This window comes from Carcharodon carcharias, chromosome 4, assembly GCF_017639515.1.
Source record: "Carcharodon carcharias isolate sCarCar2 chromosome 4, sCarCar2.pri, whole genome shotgun sequence".
Lineage (NCBI taxonomy): Eukaryota > Metazoa > Chordata > Chondrichthyes > Lamniformes > Lamnidae > Carcharodon > Carcharodon carcharias.
In genome coordinates this window covers 13729122-13753586 of record NC_054470.1, presented here as the reverse complement: position 1 = coordinate 13753586, position 24465 = coordinate 13729122, and the positions used below count along the sequence as shown (strand labels likewise).

Sequence of the window (24465 nt, the reverse complement as noted above, 5' to 3'; positions counted from 1 at the left end):
TTTTATTAACATTAATGGACACGTCCCAGGTCATGTGACAGTTTCTCATGAGGGCTTACGTCCTTAAAATTTTCTTCTCCCTTTATTCAGTGTTTTATACATGAAACAAATCTCCCAAAGGCAGCTCCGTGCCTCGGGGAGCTTTAGCGCAGGACCCAACTCACCATCCTCCCCCCACCGCCCGCACAGGGAGCGCTCAGCACTTCCCGGTGCATGTCACGCTGGGCGGGCCTTAATTGACCCGCCCACGCAAAATGGCAGCGCCCAGCCGATCAGGGGGCGCCAAACGGCTGCGTGCCCACCCGCACCCGCCCCTGCACGACCCCCCCGACAGGGAGAAAATCCTTCCCTAAGGGCCGCTTGGTAACACTGTCAACAACACCTTCCATGACTTTGCTGATGATTGAGAGTAATTGGCTGGATTGGATTTTTCCTGCTTTTTATGGATAGTGCATCGCTGGGCAGTTTTCTACATTGTCTGGTAGATGCCAGTGCTTGGCTATGGATGCAGCTCGTTCTGGAGGGATGGGCAAGAGATGCCAGTAAGATGCTTCTGAGTGTGAGTGTTGGATGTGAGGAGGTGCCTCAAGAAAAGAATGACTGGAGATGCAAGGTGTATTGTTTTAAGGAGTGCTATGCAGCAGAATTCCACAAAAGTCAAGAGAGTGGGAGTTCATACCTGAAAGTCCTATGCAACTCACCTTTCCTACCCTTATGAGGTCACTGGACCTCTTGTGGTGCTATTTCCATGTTCTGGGACCACACTTCAGCATGCCTGTCAGTTTGCCTTTCTGCCCTCTTTCTCCTGTCTTTGGGTCCTCACCAGCTCCAGTATCACCACTGGGGAAGGGTCAGTTAAACAGGAGGCAGACTTCCCATGCCATGTTTCTAACCCTCTTCATCCTGCAACCTTCAAAATCAATGTTAGACGCAGCCTTTCACACCCTTACCAAGCTCCATGGCAATAGAAATCTTTTCATTGACAGGTGCAGGTCACCATCACACCCACACTCTGATTAGGAAAACCCAACTAAAGATTGGGTTAATGCACTAAGCTTGCACAATTGACTTCCCAACATGCTGCCACTCCCATCACTCCAACCTCCCCCTATTGCAAATGTGTTGCGTCAGTTAAAATTCTGTCCTTGTATCCTCTTCACAGTCTAGTGCCCCACCAGCTTTGTGTTCAGAAAACCTGGATTATGTTATGGTCTGATCCTTGCAGCACCACACTAGTAACTGCTTGCTAACCTGAAAATAATCTGTTTATCTTGTTTACTTTCTTGTTTTCTGACTTTTAACCAATCCCTTATCTGTGCTAATATAATACCCTAATTCCATAAGCCTTTTCGAGTGGAGCCTTATGACATGTCGTTTTCAAATTCAAATATATTACATCTACAGATTCCCTTTTAACTACCTTGCTCATTACATCCTCAAAAAACTCAAATAGATTGTCAAATGCAATTTCCCTTTCATAAAGCCATGTTGATTCTGCCTAATCATGCTATGATTTTCTCACTGCCCTGGTTGTTCGTTCATTTGTGTCATCTTCTTCCCAGAAGGTTGACTGCCATGGATCTCCACTTCCGTCTTGTGCTGCCTTACACATTTCACATAGGTCAACTGCATCCAGTCAATTATACCCATCATTCATCACTGCCCTTTTATTACTTCCTTAATAATGGATTCCAACATTTTCTCAATTACTCATGTCAGATTAATTGGCATGTAGTTCCCTGCTTTCCCTCTCCCTCCTTTATTGAATAGCGGAGCTACATTTTCAACCTTTCAATCCAATGGGACTAATCCAGAATCTAGAGAATTTTAGTGGATTGTAACCAATGCATCTACTATCCTTTCAGTGACACATTTTAGAACTTCAGGATGTTGGCTGTCAGGTCCAAAGGATTGGTCAACTTTCAGTCTCATTAATTCCTCCAGCAACTTTTCTTTACCCATTTTTATAAAAGTTCCTTACTCTCGTTAGACCCATGGGGCAGAATTTTATGAGCTGGCGAGCGGGGGAGCGGAGCCCTCTTGCTGACGTGTAAAATGACACACAGTGATGTCGTGGGGAACTCCCGATGTCACTGCGCCCGCTTTAAATTTTCAGGAAGGCGGGGACGCAGCAAAATCAGCTGCGCGTCAGCTGACCTGTCAATGGCCAATTGAGGCCATTGACAGGATCAATTAAGTAATTAAAGGACCTGCCCATCCAACCTTAAGGTTGGCGGGCAGGCCAGGAGCCCCAGCGAGAACTAGAAAAAACATGAAACCTCATCCACGGGCGGGTGTAAACTTTAAAAAATTTTAATCAAGATTTTGTAAAAATTGTGGACATGTCCCAGCTCATGTGACATTGTCACATGAGGGGACATGTAAGGGAATTTTTTCTATTTTTGTCTTTTTTACATGTGCAGCTGATCTCCCTGAGGCTGCACTTAGCCTCAGGGAGATGAATGTGCTCTTTACTGCGTATGCGTGAAAGAGTGCAGTCTTGAGTTTGGAATTCCCCCCGCCCGCAAAGGGAGCGCATAGCGCTTCTGTGCAGACGCCATGCTGGGTGGGCCTTAATTGGCCTGACCACATAAGATGGCGCCACGTCTCCGATCGCGGGCACCGTTCAAAAGCATGCCCGTATGCGCACACCCATCAACTTCCCTCCTAATGGGGGGAAAATTCAACCCATGGTTCCTCATAATTTCTGATACCTTTTTTTCTGTCTTCCACTCTAAAGACCGAGACAAAATATTTGTTTCATGCCTCTGCTTTCTTCTCCATTATAATTTCTTCTGTCTCAGCCTCTAAGGGACCCATGTTTGCTTTCCTTAATTTCTTCCATTTTCCTTACTTGTAAAAGCCCTTATAACCGGATTTTACATTTCCGGCTGGTTTACTCTCATTTGGAATTTCTCCCTCTTTATCAATTCTTTGGACTTTGCTGATGCCTGATATTTGCCCAATCTTAGGGCTTACTACTCTTCTTGACAATGTTATAAGCCTCTTCTTTAAATCTAATACTATTAAAAAACCTGTGATTTATATTGAAAATGACTTTATTTATCGGGCTGAAACCAGTGGTTTAATTTTAAAAGGCTGAACAACAGCATTTCAGCTGCTTCTAAGATGGCTGAACATTTGCATAACTGTACCCTAAAAATTACAGAACTACTAAAAATGGAGTCAGGCTGTCTAGATGAATCCATCAAAAATTATCACCTTAGAGGAATATGAATGAGCCCATCCCCTGACACATTCACAAAACAGCCAGATAGCACCTGCATATTCAACAGGTTGGAGAACAGGCCATTAGACACAATCACTTTGGACAATGGACCCTGGCTGAGAAAGGAACTTGTCCAACCATAATCTAATCCTGTCTAAACCATGGACCTGGAATCAACTTGCTATGATTATGTTTGGGTCACTGGTCAGTTGGTGAGAAGGGATCATGTGGTAAGCCAACTAACTCTCTTTTGTGTTTTCAAGAAACTGCTTTTCTCTAAGCCAGAGAACAGAAGAAGCAGAGAACAGAAGAAGGTGGTCCCTGACTGGACACACTCTCTCTATCCATTCTGAAAGTTTGAGCACAGACAGTGTTTTAAGAATCAACCTAGTAGCTGCTGCCTCCAGAAGAAGAGATATAAATCATTCTTCAGCATCCTCAAATCATCTCAACGCAAAGTCCAGAAGGACCATTGAGCCAATCCCAGTCTGAAACCATCCAAATTGTCAATCTACAAGATCTGTACACCAGTGACTTTTATTGGACTTTTAAAAAGTACTTAATCTATCATCCCACTTTGTAACTTACTTGTGTAAGAACTCTTGAATGCATGCGTGTGAGAAAGCTTGAGAATTTTATTATTTTTAGTTAGATCAGGTGTTAAGTGCAATAAATACTATCTTTTCTTTTCAAAGTCACCATACTTAAACAGTTAAACACTCACTGAATTGGCAAGCATATTCGTTCAAAAAAAGTCTGGTATGATCAATTGGGGAGTAAGAAAAAGGGGAGCCATTTACCCCTCCCAATTGACGGTAGCACTATCCTTAGCTTCCTTAGTTAGCAATGGATACATCACTTTTCCTGTGGAGATTTATTTCTCAGTGGAATGTCTCGGTGAAAATGTTCTTTAAATATTCATAATTACTGATCTCCCATCATACCTTTTAAACTAATTTCTCAATCTACTTTAGCCAACCTGACCTTCATACCTATGTATTGGTCTTAAATTCAATACATTAGTTTTCCACTTATGCATGTCACTCTCAAACCCAATGTGGAATTCTACCCTTTTATGATCACTCTTTCCAAGAGGATTCATTGCTTTGAGATTATTAGATAATCTTGCCTTATTATCCTGCATTTCATACATTACAACGGTGACTACATAGCAAAAATACTTTATCAGCTGTAAAATGCTTTGAGACGTCTGATGGTTATGAAAAGCACAACATAAATGCAACTCTTTCTGTTCTGTTATGAAAGCCATACACGCTTTAATCTTGTGCATGGAGGTTGGGAACTTTAAAATCCGACAGGCTTTGAACTTCCCATGCACGTGCCGGCTGGGTGCGGGCTGTACATGCACAGTTCTGCATCTTTACATTCTTCGGGCACAGGACAGGCCCAGTACGCCTGCACATTAGGAGGTAAAAGAAAAATGGCATGAAAATCTGGGTCAGGTGCCTAGGTGCAGGGGGCCATGACCAGTAACTGTCCCGAATAAGGGACTAGGGAGAAGGGGCAGGGAGTGGTCCCAAGAAGTGTCCCAGGCAGAGGAAAAGGGGACCAAAAGGAAGTCCCAGACAAGGGACAAAGACAGGGGCAGAGAGAGGTCCCAGTTAAGTTCAGTTAAAAGAGAAGAGAAGAGAAATAGGCTCCAAGCTAGAGAAAGGGCTGCAGGGAGCAGACTTTAAGTAAAGGGGCTGTTGGGGCAAAGGTACACCTTTGGAGCAGTGGTGTTCTGCTTGACATGGCTGAAGAGCTGAAATTGTGCTTGTAAGTTGACTTTTGAGTGTACTTAGGAATCCAGGGGAAGGGAATCTCGGAAGGTGAGACTGAAACCCTGTGAGCTGGGCCATTGTTGAAACTATTCGAATCGGAGCGACTTTTAGAGAAGATTCCAAGGCTTCAAAAGGTGAAGACTGGAATCCCTCATGAGAGAGACAGAGGGCAGAATCGTCCCAGATTTGCACTAGGTGCGGTAGTGGGCGGGTAAAACAATATTTTACCCGACGGCAGCAATAGCGGCTTCTCATGCTGTATGATCTGAAACCCGCCGCATTAATTATGCATTCCCAGGAAACATGCCATTTCGATGGTGGGTGGGCTCTGATTCGCCCACCACGCCATCACCTCACTGATACATCACGCTGGGCGCCACATTTAAAGTACAGCACACCTCTCAGTGCTTCCAGCCCAGGACTGCTGCAAATAAGACATGGCCCCAAAAGACAAGAAGACTGCAGTGCCTTTTGGACACTGTGGAGGCTGGACATGATGTCCTCTACCCCCGCTCTGGCTGCAGGAGGGGCAGCAACATTATCACTTCGGCTTTGTAGGCAATGGCAGCGGTGGTCAGTGCTAATGCTGCACAGAAGAGGTTGGCCATCCAATGCAGATAGAGGATGAATGATCTTATCCATGCAACCATCTCATCACTCTAAACTCACATACTCACAAGGCCATCACACATTCCCTGGTATCTCACTCACTGCCAGCTCAAGGAATATCACCACTACTTTTTCACATATCCTCACGGCCTCATCTGCTCTGGAGACTGCCTCCTCATCCCTCACCATCTTGAGGCCACTTGCACAGACCAACTGGTGCTCCCACACAAACCCCAGTTCTGCCCTCACCGTGCAGCCTCTTCCTTTGCCTGAGGTCATTTCTTCCACTTCCCCAAGCAAGTCCTAGCCCTGAAGCCATTGAAAAGCCACCCCTGTCCTATGGCTGGTCTGGTAAGTAGAGACCTGCCGTGACCCCCTCCTAAAAATGCTGTGGTGCTGTCTGTGAAGCCTGGCACCGATGATTCCAGTGCTGCTGAAGCAAGGTAGGCAAAAAAAAACCTCAAAGTCCTGAGCAAAGTGCAGCTCACCAGTTGCATGTCACTTGATGTACAGTTGTGAAAAACATTGGTGGGCGGATGAGTTTGGCGGGCTAGCTTTATAATGACATGCAGATGTATTATAATGAGGTTCCTGACTCTGACAGTGGGAAATGTGGCTCGCCATTGATGGGCTGAGCAGATGATTGCAATCTGGTTTCACAACGTCGTGAAATCGATTTTTGGCCTTCATGCAATATTGTCCGCTCATGCCATCGAGCACGCCCAACGCCAGCGGGCACAGACAAGTCCACCGAGAGTTTGTGAGACTAGTTGACTCACAGTGTTGACTGACATCTGGGTGGGTTGTTGAGAAATCCATGGGCTCTGTCATTTACTGGACAGTGTGGTGTGTTCGACCACCTTTGGCTTGTTAATTCATGTATACTTCATACTTAGCCTGAATTTTAGTGTATCAGATAGATATTGTAAATTATTTTATCTTTCTGACTTGCATAGTAAAGTTCATTTTTATTTTTTCAAAGCCCATGGAGTCTTGTAGCTTAATTCTATTAGCAAGTGACTTGAATCTCTACTTTAAGCAAAACGTTATTGGTTCCTAACCAGATCTCACCAATAACATGGGGTCTGGCCAAGGATCATAATGGTTTCAAGATGTATTGTGCTAGAGAAACTGTCTCAAATATATTCAGTGGACTTGTCCTCTATATTATTTTTGCCAATTTGTCCAGTCTATATGAAGGTTTCAGTTTTCCATTATTATTGCATTGCCTGTGTTAGAAACTCATCTTAGTTTTGATCAATACTCGTTACAATAGTATAACTAGTCTTAATGGACATATAAACAACCCCCATTTGTGCTTTCTAGACCTTGTTATTTCTTATCTTCACTCACATTGATTCTACTTCCTGCTCTTCTGAGGCAAGATCCTTCCTCACTACCATTCTTACATCATATTTTATTATCAGGACTTCCCCACCTTCTTATCCATTTTGCCTGTCAATTTGAAACATCAAGTACCCTGGAAAATTAGTTTCCAACATTGGTCACCATGCAATCCTGTCTCTCTAATGACTATAAAGCTAAACCCATTTTCATCATTAGCATACCTTCTCCAATTTTCAATTATATAGCCCAGAAATAAACACATATGCTTTTTAAATGATTTTATTAACCTATGTCTCTACTTTTCATGATCTGTGTATTTGTCCTTTCAGATCCCTCTATTAAAGACCATTCCACATCATTGTTTGCCAATATGGTTATATGTTTGATTTTCCCACATTCTATTCTCAGCCCCTCAAAATCAACTTTTCTCCAATCCATTTCACTGTTTTTTTTTGTCATGCAAATACCACCCTCAGTTATTATCTCAATTATTATCTTGAAGCATTTTATATTATGATCACTATTGATTAGATGTTCCCCTACTTTTACTCCTCTTATCTGCTCTGGTTCATTCCCTATTACTAGATCCATTAGTGAAATCTCTCTTATTGGACTTCTTACATACTGCACTAGAAAGGAGTCCAGTATATATTGTTGACATTTCGAGTCCTCATGACCCTTCCACAGAACTGACAAAATGGCGTGACATTAGTCGTCTCAATTTCTCTGCTCCTCTCACCCATTCTAATCTCTCCCTCTCTCTGAACTTACTGCACTCTTTTTTAAAAAGTTCTGTGGAAGGGTCATGAGGACTCGAAACATCAACTCTTTTCTTCTCCGCCGATGCTGCCAGACCTGCTGAGTTTTTCCAGGTAATTCTATTTTTGTTTTGTATTTCCAGCATCCGCAGTTTTTTGTTTTTGTCCAGTTTACATTGTAGGAACTCTATTTCTTTATTCCCTTTACCTACCTCTTCAGGTTAATTAATTTTGGGGTAGTCAAAATCCCCCATGATTATTATTCTATTTCCCTAATTTGGTTGCAGATTCCTTCTTCCACCTCCCTCCCTGTATTTGGTGATTGATCCTTTATCTTTTAAATCTATCCACATGGATTCTATTTCTGCCCTACTGCTGACTGCCTCACTTTTTCGTACTGTCATTATGTTATCCCAACTTTCTATTTTTCCCTCTATCTTTTCTAAATATGATATATCCAGTAATGTTTAATTCCCAGTCCTGAATTTTCTGTTACCATGTCTTAGTTATCTCTACTATATCTGGTTTCTTGTAGTGTATTATTACCGGTTCCCTTGTTTTAATACAGACATTATGTACATAGCTGTACAGGCAATATAGCTTATTTTAAATATGAAATGGCACATAGGTACTTTGAAACCACATTGTGCAACACTACCTTGATTTCAGCAGTTTCAAACAGAAGATTGTGTACTGGTGGCTCTGTGATTTGTTCACAGACTCATGCTTGGCCATTGGGTTTTGTTCTCTTTAATTCCGTCTATCATTTCTTTGCTCTTGACTCTTCAATCTTGGAAAAGGTTGCTAATGGTTTAACGTACTTTTTGCAACCTTCAAATGCTTGCCAAATTGTTACCTCCTACTGTGACACTTCCTTTTAACTGTTGCCATCCGTTTAAATTTCACTGACACAATCTTGCACTCTCACCACTTACGTGCTCCTGAAGCCCATCCATCTCTGCATCCAGCATGGTGAAAAGTAGCAAGGAGAATTGTACTTTCTTATTCTGGTGGGATTATTCATTTGGAAATGATTACATCAGTACATGATATTTGACTCCAGTTTCTCAAAAGCTCTCCTCGCCAGATTCCAGATTTGCACCCTCCACAAGATCCAAGTGATCCAAAACTTCACTGCTAGCATTTTGTGCCATCTTAAGCCCCAATTGCTCATCACGCCTTTCCTTGCCAAGCTATATTGGCACCCTGTCCTTCGACATATTGATTTTAAAATCCTCACCTTCAAATCCATCTGCAGTTTTTGCCCACCCTCTATTTACAACCTCCTCCAGCTTTATGTCACTTCTCATACAATCTAGTGCTCTGATTCTGTCTCTCTCCTGCTGTTTGCTCTCTCTCTTTGACTCGGCTGCACATGAAGTACTTGTTAGAAAAGGTATTCAAACACTTACAGAACTGTAACCTGTACTTGACTCAGGTGTTCTGGATGATAAGCCTCCATCCTTTGGTTTGCAGCTTCTTTGGTGCACAGAAAGTCGATCAGGTAGGAATGATCGACCACAGTTTTCACAGGGAATTAACTGAGCATTTGCACTTGCGAACGCTGCTGCATTGGTAGCAGCAGCATCATGTGAACCATCAGTTTTAATAGCCTCTGGCTTTCTTGGTTCTGGTCTTCTTTGGTGTTTTGGTAATTTCTCATTCTCGGTCCGCCATTTCTCCAGACACTGAGGCTCATGTATGATGATTGAATGTAATCCAAATTGCTTACCGCAGATGTAGCACACTCTCAAGAATTTTGCCATAGCTAACTTTTTCAAATCTTTTAAACTTAAGTTATTGAGCTGCTGCTTTGGGAGGTGTTTCCTTTTCAATTGTACAATTGTTCCTTTGGTTTTTGAAAACTAGACATCAGATTTTCTGTAGATACCCAATATCTTAAACAAATGACTGTCCAGTGGATGATAACTATCTGATTTGAGCTTACACATGAATTGTTCTAGATGTTAGCCTTGTTAATGCGTATGGAGTTATGCTTAATGGATTACTTATGGATCCACAGGATGAAAATTTTGGAATGTTTTGATGTCTTATCTTGGATAAACTTCTTTTCAATTGATTGTTTCCTTTTATAGCCGTATTCATGGATGGGACATCTGGCAAGAATATTTTTTCACAGTCTGCACACACTGGAAGTTGATCTTAGTACTCAGACTAATTTGCCAAGTGTTGTTGTTTCAGTATTTGTAGTGGGTAAAAAAGATAGAAGAATGAGCCCTCATAGGAGAATGTCTGAGAAAGAGACAGTCTGGGTTCAATTAAATACAGTAATAGCATTTTTGAGAAACAATAATTTTATACAAGCATCATAATTTTATACAATTGTTTACCACTTATAGTATTGTTTTGAGTATAGTTAATTAATGTTGAAAAATTTATTAAACATTGTTTCAGTTGATTAAATAAATGTTAGTTAACATTTTAATTATCAACAGGAAACACACTTCAGCTTCATCAAGATACCACAGTTTACTATATGTACTTTTCATATGTACTCTGCTACTGAAGGTGGGTGGAGCTAATGTTTTCACCCGTTAGTCTGTTTGTCTGTTAACAAAATATCTCAAAGACTAATGGACAGATTTCAAGGAAATTTAGTACAAAGATAGGGTATGGCCCAAGGAAAAAGCAAATAGTTTTTTGGCGAAATACGGATCCAGATGCTGGAATTTTTTAAAGGATTCACTAAGATGGGGAGATAGGGCAAATTGATTTTTTTACTGTTGTAGGTTATGTTATTTAGAATGTTGTTTATTGTTTTAGAATGTTGTGGGTTATCTCAGCTGCTAGAGTGGAATTTGTCACAGCTGTCGAAATGTGAACAGAGTTTTCAGAACAGGTTGTTGGATGTGGATTGACCTGAAGCTTCCTCAGTGAGATGGAAACTCTTAGGCCAGAATATTGCCGTCAGTGTGTGGGGGTGGACTGGACATGCTGACGCGCAAAGTGAAGTGAGATGACGGTGGCCATGTGACCCGACGTCATCATGCGTCATTTTGATATTGCGTTTGGCAGGCATGCGCCGGAGGCGGCTGCGCGCCTGAACTGTCAATGGCCTATTAAGGTCATTAGGAAAGTAATTTAGCTCATTAACAGTGCTGCCAGTCCAACCATAAGGTTGGCAGGCAAGTGAAGAGGGCAAGTGGCCTTCGCCTTTTTCAGGAAACCTCATCCACGGGCGGGATGAGGTTTTCTGAAGGTTTAATTAAATAATTAAATAAATTTTGTGAAATGCACAAACATGCCCCAGTTCATGTGACACTGTCACATGAGGGGACATACTTAAATAATTTTTTAGATCATTTATTCAAAATTTTCATGACAAACTTAATCTCCCTGAGGCAGCTCTGTGCCTCAGGGAGATTGCTGTGCAAGAGCGCAGGCCCCGACTCTCCCTCCTCCCTCCACCTGCACATGTAGCACTGAGCTACTGGCTGTGTATTACGCTGGCCGGGCCTTAATTGGCCCACCCTCGTAAAATGGCAGCACGCAGCCAATCATGGGCAGCGGTCGGCTCAGCACCTGCCCCCGCCCAGCCAATCCGGCCAAGGTTAGATGCAGCTCTGAATAAATGGATATCTTGCTCCAGCCTTGGAGGTACAAAGCATCAACCAAGCAGGGAAAAGCATTAGGGTAGAGTTGTATAATTGAAATAATGTTGAGTTAACACAGAGTGGTGGAGATATGCACCCTACTGGGTGCCCTCTTCACTTGTTAATTTTCTGTGGTCTAGCTAGCTCACAATTGGAAATGTTACGTCTGAAATCTCGAAACTTTTGAGCTCACTAGGTGATTTATTTTCAATTTATCTTCATGGAGGAGCATTCCCGAGGACTGCTGTTGGCGCAGGTGCCTGATTTACCTGAAGACCAATTAGCAATGTTCTAATAGGGCAATTGGAAAGAAAATATTTCACAGTTTACACAGGCTGGAAGTTAATCTTTTGTACGTAGACAAAAATCAAGCATTGCTGGATCAGAATTTATAGAGGATAATAAAGATGGAAAAAATCATAGGTTCACAGGAGGGTGTCCAAGCAGTTTGGGGAAAAGAGCCAGATGGGGGAGCATGCCGGTAATGTTGCAATGTGGCCTCTGATGTTGGCAGTGCATCAAACCTTCTATGTGCAAAAATGGAACTAAATGAAGTTATTCCAGTGTGAAATTCTACAGGTGCAAATTTCTCACTAGCTTAATTTAGACACTCTTGGGCTTGGTGACAGGTTTCTGAAATGTCAGACATCTGGGCTAATGGAAAATCGAAGTGACTATAAAGCGGACCATAGCTGCATCATGCTTGGCATTGTATTAGCACCACAAGCCAACCTTGGGCTATGCAATTAAAACAGTGCAGTTTAGTTTCGGTTTTAGGGTTACGAAGAAGAGTCAATTGTAACCGGTTAGCAGTTAGTGTTGGGGTTATAGCTATAGCAATTATAGTTAGGGGTTGAGGTTGCTCGTTAGGTTGAAGGGTTATTGGGTCAGGTGAGAAACCGAAACTAGATGCATCCAAGGGTTTACTTGTAACTTAGCAGCTTACTGACCTGGTTCTTTACATATATTACTGACCTTACACCACCGTCATCTTCCAGCCATTTATTTCCATGCTTCCCATAATTTAAACCCTGGATTCAGTGTTAGGACTGGCACTGGATCTCATCAGCAAGGTTAACCTGCCATAAAAAAGCAGTGTTCCACTGTAGCCGCGGCAACAATTGTAGCTTCCAGGACAAAGTTCCATGACTTGGCTGTTTCCTAGCAGCACAATCAACACAAAAGAGAATATCCATCCACATGGTTACAACCAATGTGGGCAGGATGAAGAGAAAACACCTCCTCTAAAAGGCTGAAGAATGTCATTAATATGGTTATTTTAAACATAAGATTCTGGTTTACAGATAGCTTTGACCTTATCTATGCCAAATAGGTATATGAAAAATGTATTTAAATATTTCATAATTTGACAAAAAAATTTAGTGCCTGGAGGCATTTGCAGGATTATGGTGCTATCATTTGCAACATGTGTTAATCATTTGATTTTAAATGGTTGCCGAGAGTAACAGAAATAACAGTTCAAATCATAACTAGACAGGCAGTAGTGTGAGTGCAGCATGTTGCATTCTCTGATGTATGTCAAGCTGCAGGATGATTGAGGAGTCTGTGGAAATTAAAATACATATGCATATCCTTACATGTAGAAATCTTCTAGAATTGTTTCACTTGCCAGCGACAAAAGGGTTTCTCTGTTCGCTGTTGAGCAAAAGCTAAATTTTGGGTTTTTAGTGTCAGAAGTGATGTATTTTGGGATATTAATTGTGACTGCCCAGTACAGGCAAGAGTTTTATAACTTGTGGCAGCCTCAGTGCTGGTTGGTATTTCAGATAGTGCTGAGGAAAAAAACGGCAACTTTTTGCTAATGAAGCTAACACAGAGAAAATAATGTTTTTATTGAGAAATTCAGCTCCAAGGAGATCTGAGAAAAGGAACTCTTGCTACAGCAAAGGGCATTGGTGAGACCGTAGCTGGAGAACAATGTAGTTCTTACATGGCCCCCCAACATAGCCTTCCATCCTTCTTTATATATGTTTCTCTCTCTTTAATCTGTGTATTCCATTGTTCTACATGTTTTTGAAAATTTACTTTCCCCGTAATATAAAAATATGGTCAGCACCTTGGGGAAAAATAAACATATTGCTTGGCCTTGCTTACCCTGTTAGTTGTAAACATCCTATCATCCCTTGAAACTTAAACAATCCCTTCACTTATCTAAAAATACAAATTTCCTTCATACCCTACATCCATGTTTACTCATTAGAATTTTGAAAGCTTTTTACACTTAACTTCCTTTGATAATTTCAACCTTGCAGTCTACCTGACTCCAATTCAATTAAATCAGAGAGAGCACCATACACACTTACTCATAAGCTTACTTTACAATAAACCACAATAATATTATGAAAAACATGATAGTTTCATGACAGGGACACAGTTTAAAAATGAAGGGTCTCCCATTTAAGGCGATATGAGAAGGAAATTCTTCTCTCAAAGGGTCGTTAGTCTTAGGAATTCTCTTCCACGGAGAGCAGCAGAGGCTGGGTTAGTGAAAATATTCAAGGCTGAGTTAGATTTTTGATCAACAAAGAAGTTAAGGGTTATGGGGATGGAGAGAAAAGTAAAGTTAAGGCTACAATCAAATAAGCCATGACCTTACCAAATTGGCAGTCTACAATGGACCGAATGCTCTATTCCTGCTCCTATTTTTTATGATCTTATGCTGACTAGTACAAGAGTCTTAGACAGGAAACGTGTATCTTCTTTATATATGGGCTTTGTTTATCTGATACTTATTGATACCAAGTGTATTGATAACGGCTAGTATTGATGGCTTGGACATAGTTGGGGTGAAATTTGTCAATCTATGTTAATTAGCCTGGCAGACTTCTGAAGGAATAAAGCTAAATATTTTCTATTAGCATGCACATGGTGAGCCAATTAGCACTGTCCACTGTCCTTCTAAAAGCTCTATCATCAAACCCCTCTTCAAAAGTTGACTCCTTTGCTCTTCCCATCAATTGCCTCAACTCCAACCACCCTTTCCTCTCTGAAAGCAATGAATGCATAGTCATCTCCAAGATCCATGTTGATTATTTTTGCAACTCTCTTCTAGAATCCCTTAGCACTGAACTAGTCCTAATCAAGTGGAGTTATTTTTAGCTGTTTCTGCCTGGGACATGGGCAACAACTCTATTCTGGGTGTTTGTGCTCCCGAATTTGCAATTTTCACTCACTGTCGGTGAGGCCTTACAAAAATCAAATCTTCGGTGTTCAGCACAAGGCTTCGGAAGTCACTCCTCAAAAATGTCCTGAATGTTAACTCCTGCAATAGGTGATGCTGATTAGATGAAGTGTAGCTGACTTTTCTATAATATTTGTGCCTTTTATTGGAAAATGCGTATGTGTTAAGAACAGTTCTGATGACCACTTCCCCCAGAATGAACAGCTATTGATAGTCAAAATCCAGTGTCCAAATGAAGAATGGCTAGTTGAGTGAAGTAGAGAAGAGACTGCTTGTACTGATGTAATCATATTTAGCAAAAATCAGCTAGCAGTGGGAGAAAACTGGCAAAGGAAACCCAAGAAAAAAGCAAGAAAACTGTGGTTACCAACATTCTTCATTGTGGTTATAGTGGGAGGCATGGCCTCACTGGAGTAGGATCCAGGTATTTATTTATATAGCAATCAAATGCAAGTTTAAGGAAAAACTTTTTTTTCATTTGACCTATACTTCATTGCAGGTTTAGATGTTTTTTCCTTCCCCATAACCCTGTGGTATTCGTGATTTCTCATGTTAACATGCTTGCAAAACCACAAAAGTAAATATTAAAATAATACTTACCACCAGAAGGCCAAATAGCTGTAGTGGTGATAGAAACCTTTTCCTGCAGGCTGTAAGCTTATGTTGTCCACACAAGATGATATTCAGGTGAATTACATCATTGTGACTTCAAAAATTCCTGTTTAGAAAACAAGATATAGATAGATAGACACAGATGGATAGACAGAGATAGATAGATGCTTAAATGCTCAAAATTTCAAAATCCACTCCACATTCAAGCCACATAAAAAGACAATAGCGCTACTTAGTGGCCAGTGTTGATATTGATGGCAGCTATGCATTAAAAAATTGTACATGAAACTATTCATTAACCTGCTTATTTTTCTCAATTTCTTCCACTTGCCTCCTCTCTGTTGAAAAATGTGATCAACTAAGTAACATAGCTCAAGGCTGCTGTGGAGGGAAAAAAAATGGGCTCTTTGCTAAGTGCTGTCTTTGAAATGGATTTCCAAATGGTGGCTCAAAGGCTCCCATTTTTGGAAAGGTTTTAGAGGAAGGTTATTGATTGATACCTAGTTTGAAAGCCCTCAGTTATCACAATAAACTTAGACAACTGGAGCTTTTGCACTAGAAAATTGTGAACTTTGAGGAGATTTGACTGCTGTCCTACAACAATAGAAGGACTCAGCTTAGTCCATGTAGATATGTTATTTGAGCTGGGCAGATTAGAGAGGACAAGGTAACTCAAATGTATACTTTGAACTAAGTTAAATTATAGAAGGTACTTCTTATAGCAAAGGGTTGCCAACCTTTGAAACTAGTTTCGGTCATGTACTGAGATCGTATAAATCTTTCGCCTTTTACTAACAATTTGGGGCTTAGCCTAAATAGCCAAGTGGTTATGGTACTGGGCTTATAACCCCAAGATCGAGAGTTCAAATCTCACAATGGCAAACTATGAAACAATATAACTTCATCTGAATAGGAACAGATGGAAATGTGTTTGTACTTGAAAGGGTTTCACTGCAAACATTCAAAAAGGAGCTGAATGAGTTCCTAAGCATGGACAACAATCTCAAATGTCAGGAAGCAAGGTATTGGAAGTACTTGTTTGATCACCTTTGGAATCAGAGAGGAATTTCCCAGAGTTTTTTTTTAAATTGGCCTAAGATTTTGCCTCTCTTAACAGACTTTGTGGCTGGTGGATGGTGACAGGCAGATGGGGTGACAATATAGGGCAAGTCCAGTGGAACAGCTGGTCTTTTGTCTTGAAATGTTCAGTGATGTATTTACAAAAAATTTGCAACAATGCATTTAGCACCTTCCATATGTCCAACAGCCAAATAAGCGAGACACCTAAGTACAGGAAAGATTATAGGGATGATTTTATGTTAGCATTGTAGGTTCATAAAGAGAGACACTTGGTCTCATTTAAATAATCATTTAGCAATCTCTGCACTGATTGTAAAGTGTGCTGGGAGAATGGAGTCCATTAGAAGCGGGATATTAGGTAATGGGGCATATGCACTTCTCTTGTTATTAAAGTGAACAATTTATTAGCTGTTTCTGTTATATTTTTGAAAGCTATCAATGGACTAGAAACAAGGTTTTCAAGGTTATGCTCAGAGTTAAAGCAGAGGATCATTTCTATTTTTGATTTGGAGGGACAACCTCCTCAGAAGTCAGCAGATAAATGCAGTTTCTTAAGTCAGGGAATCATTTTTGCCAATGCAAACTTTTAACACCTCAAAGAAATTTGACAGTACTAGTGTCTGTTGAAATTAACTCTTTCCAGTGTTCTGGTTTTGTATGGGAACAATGCAGCTTTCCAACTTATCCTCCTGTAAGCTCACATGCGATACCTGCTCATGACTAGAAATTTCTTTGGCCCATCTTAAGGCATCATAAGGCAGCGAGAATATTCATGAATGAAGCAACTTCACATTTCAACAAAATCTTTCTTTGAAGGTGGTTGATCCATATGACCTGCTTGCATGCTGCATTTTTTAAATATTTATTTATAGGATGTGGGCACTGCTGTCAAAATGTATTAACCATCCCTAATTGACCTTGAAAAGAAGGTGAGCTGCCTTCTTGAACCACTGGAATCCTTGTGGTGAAGGTGCTCCCACAGTGTTTTTAGGTAGGAAATTCCAGGCTTATGACTTAGCGATGATGAAACAAAGTCAATATATTTCCAAGTCAGGATGGTGTGTCGCTTGGAGGGGATTTTCCAAGTGGTGGTGTTCCCATTTATCTGCTGCCCTTGTCCTTCTAGATGGTAGTCATGGGTTTGGAAGATCTGTCCAAGGAGTCTTGGGGCGTTCTTGCAGTGCATTTTGTAGATGGTACACACTGTTGCCACTGTGTGTCAGTGGTGGAGGGAGTGAATGTTTATGGAATGGGTGCCAATCAAATAGGCTGCATTGTCCTGGATGATGTCAAGCTTCTTGAGTGTTGTGGGAGCTGCACTTACCCAGGCAAGTGGAGTGTATTCCAAGACACTCCTGACTTGTGCCTTATGGAGGGTGGACAGGCTTTGGGGATTCAGGAGGTGAGTTATTTGCCACAGGATTCCTAGCCTCTGACCTGCTCACAGTATTTATATGACTAGTCGAGTTTCTGGTCAATAGAAACCCTCAGGATGTTGACAGTGGGAGATTCAGCAATGGTAATACCATTGAATGTCAAGGGGCAATGGTTAGATTTTCCCTTGCTGGAGATGGTCATTGCCTGTCACTTGTGTGGTGAGAATGTTACTTGCTACTTGGCGGCTTTAAGTCTGGATATTGTCCAGGTTTTTGCTGCATTTGGACATGGACTGCTTCAGTGTCTGAGGAGTCACAAGTGAACATTGTGTAATCATCAGTGAACATCCCCACTCCCGACCTGATGATGGAAGGAAGGTCATTAATGAAGCAGCTGAAGATGGTTGGACCTAGGACGTCACCCTGAGGAACTCCTGCAGTGATGTCCTGGAACTGAGATGATTGACTTCCAACAACCACAACCACCTTCTTTTATGCTAGGTATGACTCCAATGAACAGAGAGTTTTCCCCCTGATTCCCATTGACTCCAGTTTTGCCAGGGTTCCATGATGCCACACTCGGTAATGAGCTGAGTGATACTGGAGGAGCTCAAACGAGCATTAATGGGCAGGTTTTTTCTAAGCAAGTGCCGCTTGGTGACACTGTTGATGACCCTTTCCGTCACTTTACTGTGATGGTCAACAAATGAACATCTAAATCTGATTCTTGCACATCATCACCCACCTCGCCATTTAAAAATCCAGGAATTTTGCTTTTCGCAAATGTTTGTAAAGTAACCTCTTGCTGAACTGTTGCTTTTGTGTTTAATTAGAGTTGAAGTACTTGCGATTTCTGGAATGCTTTTTTTGAATGATTTTGAATGATCAAAAGTAAACTGATGGGGCTGTAATTGTCTGGGTTGGATTTGTGCTGTTTTTCTTGATTGGAATATATTTGGGCAATTTTCCACATTTTCCAATTAGCCGGGTAGATGCCAGTGTTGTAGCTGTGCTGGAACAACTTGGCCAGGGCTCCAGTAAGTCCTGAAGCACAAATCTTCAGTACTATTGCCGGAATATTGTCAGGACCCATAGCCTTTGCACTATCCAGTCATTCCTTGATAGCACATGGAGTGAATTGAATTGGCTGAAGATCAACATGTGTGACGCTGAGGACCTCCAGAGAAGGCCGAGACTGATCATCCACTTGGCATTTCTGGCTGAAGATTGTTGCAAATGCTTCAGCCTTATCTTTTGCATTGACATGCTGGGCTCCCCCATCATTGAGGAAGGGGATATTTGTTGACCATCTTGAGTGCTGCTAAAGGTGTACTTGTCCAGGTTAGAGTGTTCCATCACACTCCTGACTTGTCTTGTAGATGGTGGAAAAATTTTGGAGAGTCAGATGCTGAGTCATTCACTGCAGAATACCCAACATCTTGTAATCCCTGTATTTATATGGCTGGCCCAGTTATGTTTCTGGTGAATGGGAAATTGAAAGATGTTGATAGTGGGAGGATTCGACAATGGTGCTGTGGTTGAATGTCAAGGGCAGGTAGTTAAACTCTCTAATTGGAGGTGGTTATTGCCCGCCACTTGGGTGGCATGAATATCACTTGGTACAGCAGTCTAAGTGTGAATATTGTCCAATCCTTGCTGCATGCAGGAACAGATTGCTTTGTTATCGGAAGGGTTGCAAATGGAACTGAAAACTGCGCAATTACCAATGAACATTACCATTTTTGGTCTTATGAGGAATGATTATAGACATTGCCCTGAGAAGCTCCTGCAGTGATGTCCTGGCGGCTGAGATGATCAGCCTCCAACAACCATCTTCCTTTGTGCTAAGTATGACTTCAGCCATTGGAGAGTCTTCTCCCTGATTCCATTGACTCCCGTTTTTACTAGGCCTCCTTGATACCACACTCAGTCAAATGTTGCCTTGATGCCATGGACAGTCACTCTCAGCTCACCTCTTGAGTTTAGCTCTTTTGTCCATGTTTGGGCCAAGGCTGTAATGAGGTCTCAAACCAAGTGGTCCTGACAGAACCCAAACTGAGCATAAGTGATCAGGTTATTGGTTTCTAAGTGCTGCCTGATAGCATTATTGACGATGCCTTCCATCATTTTGCTGATGATTGAGAAGTAGACTGATCGGGTGGTAACTTGGCCAGATTGGATGTGCCCTGCTTTTTGTGGATAGGACATACCTGAGCAAATTTTCACTTTGTCATGTCGATGCCAGTGTTGTAGCCGTATTCAAACAGGACTGCAGAGCTTTAATCTGATCCATTATTAGTTGGATAGCTCAGGTCCGTCTCTATGCTGTTTCTGTTGTTTAGCATGTATGCAGTCCTGTGTTTTAGATTCACCAGGCTGGCACCTTATTTTAAGTTGCACATTATGCTGCTCCTATTATGCATGGTATGTTTTGGGAGACACTGTGGCCAATAGCACAGCAACAGGAGGGCTTGTGAAACAGCCAGCATTTTACTAGCGTCTTTATAATTGCAGAAATAGGAATCCCACAACCAAAGGAAGAGGCTTAGCAACTGGTAGCAGTATACTAATCTAAACTCCTAATTGGAAGAATTAAACTTGGAGATTATGGGGTGGCACTCAATACATCAATTAGGAAAGGGGCATGCAGATAGTCAACCTGCATCTCCAGCCAAGTATCCTAATTGCTACCTTTTCCCATCATCTATCAATGTGCTACAAAATCTGCCGTCAGTAAAACTAGACCAGCAGAGCATAAAATATTTTACTTAGTGAAATGTGTTTTAAGAACTGTCTGGCCAATGGCAATAAACACTACTTCCTTTCATGTTTCCAGCCTGCAGTATGGGATTATGTGGGCTTCCACCTCACAACATGAAGCAGCTACAAGCATCAGTACAGTTGGCAGCAGAAAGCAAATGTTATGGACAGGGGAGGACAGATAAACCAAAAACCCCATTCCCTTCTCTTTTGTCCATAATCAGTGTGGTTTATTTTTGAGAATGTAAATGGGTGTGTTTCCGAACCCCTGTTAATATGTGGTCAATTGTAAAAGTACCAGCACAAACCTTTGTGGATTTAAAGAAAGAGGATTACTTACTCGCACACTCACCCCAAAAGATCTAAATGTTATGTCAGTCACACAACACACACTCAAGAAAGATACAATTAAAAATAGTACACTTCTACAAGTATAAGCCGAGAGAATATTTAACAGTTTTGCCTGTCTTTGCAAAACCAGTGAAGAAGGAAGCTTTTTCCAACTCTTGAATTGTAGTTCCAGTAAACTGGGGTCAGATTTCAAACTTGCTGCAGGATTCCTTCTATGAGAAGAAAGTTCAGCTGGTTGTGAAGTTAGGCACTTATGGCTGTTGTATCAGGAAGTCCAATTTCTTTACAGGTGAACTCAACGCTTTGAAATCTGGCTGGGAGGCTTTTTAAAGGGCTTTTAATCCTCTCAGTTATTAAAAGGCAAAGGTGGCACAGCCTTTCTCTGCAGTTTTTGTCTTATCGGTGCTGCTCTGCAGGCCGCCCCCAGGTCTCCTTTGAGTTTTAGGATAAAGGGGATTTCGGTATTAAAGAAGCAGTTTCAGTCACATGGCCATTGATATACCATAGAAGACAGATGGTGATCTTTCCCGCTTAACTTGTGGATAACTGACCTCATCAGCTTTACTTTGTTACAGTGCAAACCTGGGGATGTAGAGTCTAGGGGCGGAGTTTTCCAAGCCCGGCTGGTGGTGGGAGTGATGGGTGACATGTGCGGAAAATATGGTGTGACCTGCTGCACAACAGCATGAAGACGGGTCTTGATCGCCTGCTCAGCTGCTGATGGGAGGCGGCATTTCCTGCCATCAGTTGTCGGGGAGCTAATGGTAATACATCAGCATATAATTAAAAGACCATCCTGCCCGGCTCTTGGAACCCCACCGTATTGTCCGTCCATGTCGGCAGGAAAGCACGCCGAGGTGTCTCACACCAGCACGCAGGCTGTGTGCATTTGGCGGCTTTCGTTTTGGGGGAACTGAGGTGAATGAGCAGCAGCATCCTCGCCCGTTGTTTACAGACCTCGGGGGCGCCCGTGGGGGTGGGGGGGGGGGGGGGGGGGGGGGGGGGGGGGGGGGGGGTTAAGTGCTGCCCTGGCACTGCATCGCGCGCACAGGCAATCAAGATGGGAGGGCAGGGTAATCGAGTGAAATGGCCACGCGTTAGGGACACTTGTATAAACTGACCACACCTCTGCAACTGAGACAGATCAGGTACAGCCACAGTGATATGATTGGGGTCAGGCTCCTAGCCTGCCCACCCATGCAAACAACATGGAGGCACCAAAGGCCCACCAAGCACTCCATAGATTATATCCCCCACCCCCCCCGACACCGACTTCGATTCAGCCACCACTTTATTGGACCGTGGAGCAGTTGGGCTGCACACGTTGTACAATCTCCTCGCCAACGCTGGCCATGTAGCAGTCACTGCTGGAGGCGCCCACAGCCCCTTGCATTCTCAGCATCCCTGTTTGGGCCAGTGTCCCCCATGTTGCAGGTTGATAGAGCAGCCATGCAGAGCGCTCATCTCTGGCAACTGGAGGGTGACCAGCGGTCACACAGGGCCATGAACGGTGCTAAGTATAGCCATGTCTCTTCCTTTCATGCTGCAGGAGGACCACGTCAGGATCGTGGATCCTGGTGACCCAGCTGTATGCTTGGTGGCCTACAGAGACTGTAGAAGATGGAGGAGAGAGCGACTGAGGCTCCTGGCTGTGCAAAGGCGGGAGAAGCAACCTCATGAAGAAGTGGCAGCAGGGGCTGTCCAGAAATGACAGTGAGCCGTGGCAGGTCGGCGCCTAGTGACACCCAGGGTCTATCGACGCCGCCTGCCATTCCTGCAGATGACAGAGAACCAGTGTCACTGATGACAGCACATGTCCAGGGACCTGGTGGCTCACATCTGCCACTTACTGTAGGACTTGGCACCAACAGTACATGGAGGACATCGATACCAGCGGCTGTGAAAGTGACCACGGCGCTCAATTTCTATGCCAGTGGCTCCTTTCAGTGCTCCACAGGTAGTCTCTGTGGGATTCCACATCCCCCACCCACAAATGCATCCACGAGACCGCGGTTGCCAGATTCTCCATAGCACACAACTTTGTGCATTTCACCTGGGACCGGGACAGCCAGGATGCAAAGGTCATTGGATTCAGCTTGATCTCGGGACTTCATTCACATGGTGCTCAGGTCTCCGTCGCTGCACTTGGTGGACTTCATCAACCGCAAGGGCTTCCACTCACTGAACCGGCAGCTGGTACCCAACCACCAGAAATGCATCCTGCAGGTATGCGCATGGTTTCCAGGGAGTGTGTGCGATGCCTACATCCTGAGTTGCTCGCAGATCCCTGGAGTCTTCCATGGTCCACAGATGCTGCAGGGCTGGCTCGTTGGGGACAAGAGCTACCCACAGAGGCCGTGGCTGAAGACACTTGTGTGGTGGCCTCAGACTGCAGCAGAGTGATGCTATAATGAGGCTCATGCAGCAGCTCGCAACTTGGTGGAACAGACCATCAGGATGTTGAAAATGCGGTTCTGGTGCCTAGACCGGTTTGGTGGAGCCTTGTAATACAGTCTGCAGAAGGGGTCATGCATCGTGGTCGTCTGCTGTGCCTTTTACAACCTGGCGCTGCAACGGGGAGAGGGGCAGGCTGAGGAGGAGATGGAGGAGCTGGAGGTCTCCTTTGATGAGGAGGACACCGATGGGGATGTGAGTGAGGGGGTCCTCAGTGGTGACAATGACGGGGATGAGGCTCTCGCACTGGTTAGACAAGGCAGGTGAGCTTGGGAGGCCTTCACAGCTGCCAGATTTGTGGAGGATGATGATGATGACATGCAGTGAGGTGTCCCCATAGATCCTCACATCACAGTTGTGAACGTTTGACTCCAGTCTGGCTTATGGCAGCGTCAACACCCTCTGTGAGAATGCTCCTGTCATGGAGATGCAGTGGAGGCCCTAATAGTTGCTCAATTGCAGGAGTATGATGACAATATGCAGTGAGGGCACTCCATAGATCTTCACATAGCCTCTGAGAATGTCTGACTCCTGTCTGGCCGAGGCAGCTTACTTACACTCCGTGGTCAGGGCCATCTCAAAGACACAGCCATGAAACTTAAGATGCATCTGATGCTGTGTCCACCTTCAGCACCTCAGCCCTTCAGGAGCTGGTGCACAGCATCACTGGTCACAGATGCTGGTGTGATGGGGGCCAGTCTCACCTTATAGGTGCTGAGACCACACAGAGAGAATGAGAGAACTCTGTGACCCTGCCCACTTCATTCTGGCAGCAATGACCAGCACCACTGAGGTGCAGGTATCAGTAACGTTTCCAGGGAGTGTGAGGCTGGACCATCACTGTGGCCTGAAGGCTGCACAGAGCACAGGGAAGAGACCCAGGGTTGAGACACCTGCCCTTTATCTAGTGCAGAAAGGTTTCACAACTGAGTGACAAGAACACTGCTCATCACTAGGAGCCACAGGCAGGGTGACATTCTTAGGAGTTTATTGACAATAGTGAACAGTATGTGCAAGTGATCAACACCCGTGTCCAGGCTGTGCAACTACTTTTACCTAACTTTCCTAGCCCTGTCGCTACGTCTTGGTGCTCCCCGAGCATGCACAGCAGAGGTGGAGGCAGCATGCTGACTGTGAGGTCTGTGTTTGCTTTGGCGGGTTTCCGCTGGAGAGCCGAGACTTGGAGGGCCCCAGCCTGCTATCGGGGTCCTGCTGTGTGACAGTGGCACCCTCCTCAGCCTGTGAAGCTGGAGCTGCAGAGGTCACAGGAAGAAAGGATTCGATAAGCC

The 24465-nt window shown here is 43.3% G+C and overlaps 1 protein-coding gene across 1 annotated transcript in view; it reads right to left on the bottom strand.

The window, feature by feature from the left end:
* Positions 1 to 24465, bottom strand: part of LOC121277065 (zinc finger protein 474-like) — a 71131-nt gene that overhangs the window by 31390 nt on the left and 15276 nt on the right. Inside the window, exons 3-5 of the mRNA XM_041185999.1 lie at positions 15144 to 15261; positions 12317 to 12420; positions 9140 to 9980 (exon numbers count right to left, since the gene is read on the bottom strand). Of these exons, the coding sequence (XP_041041933.1) occupies positions 9140 to 9493 (354 nt within the window). The 5' untranslated portion in view covers positions 9494 to 9980; positions 12317 to 12420; positions 15144 to 15261. The remainder of the gene's footprint in view (positions 1 to 9139; positions 9981 to 12316; positions 12421 to 15143; positions 15262 to 24465) is intronic.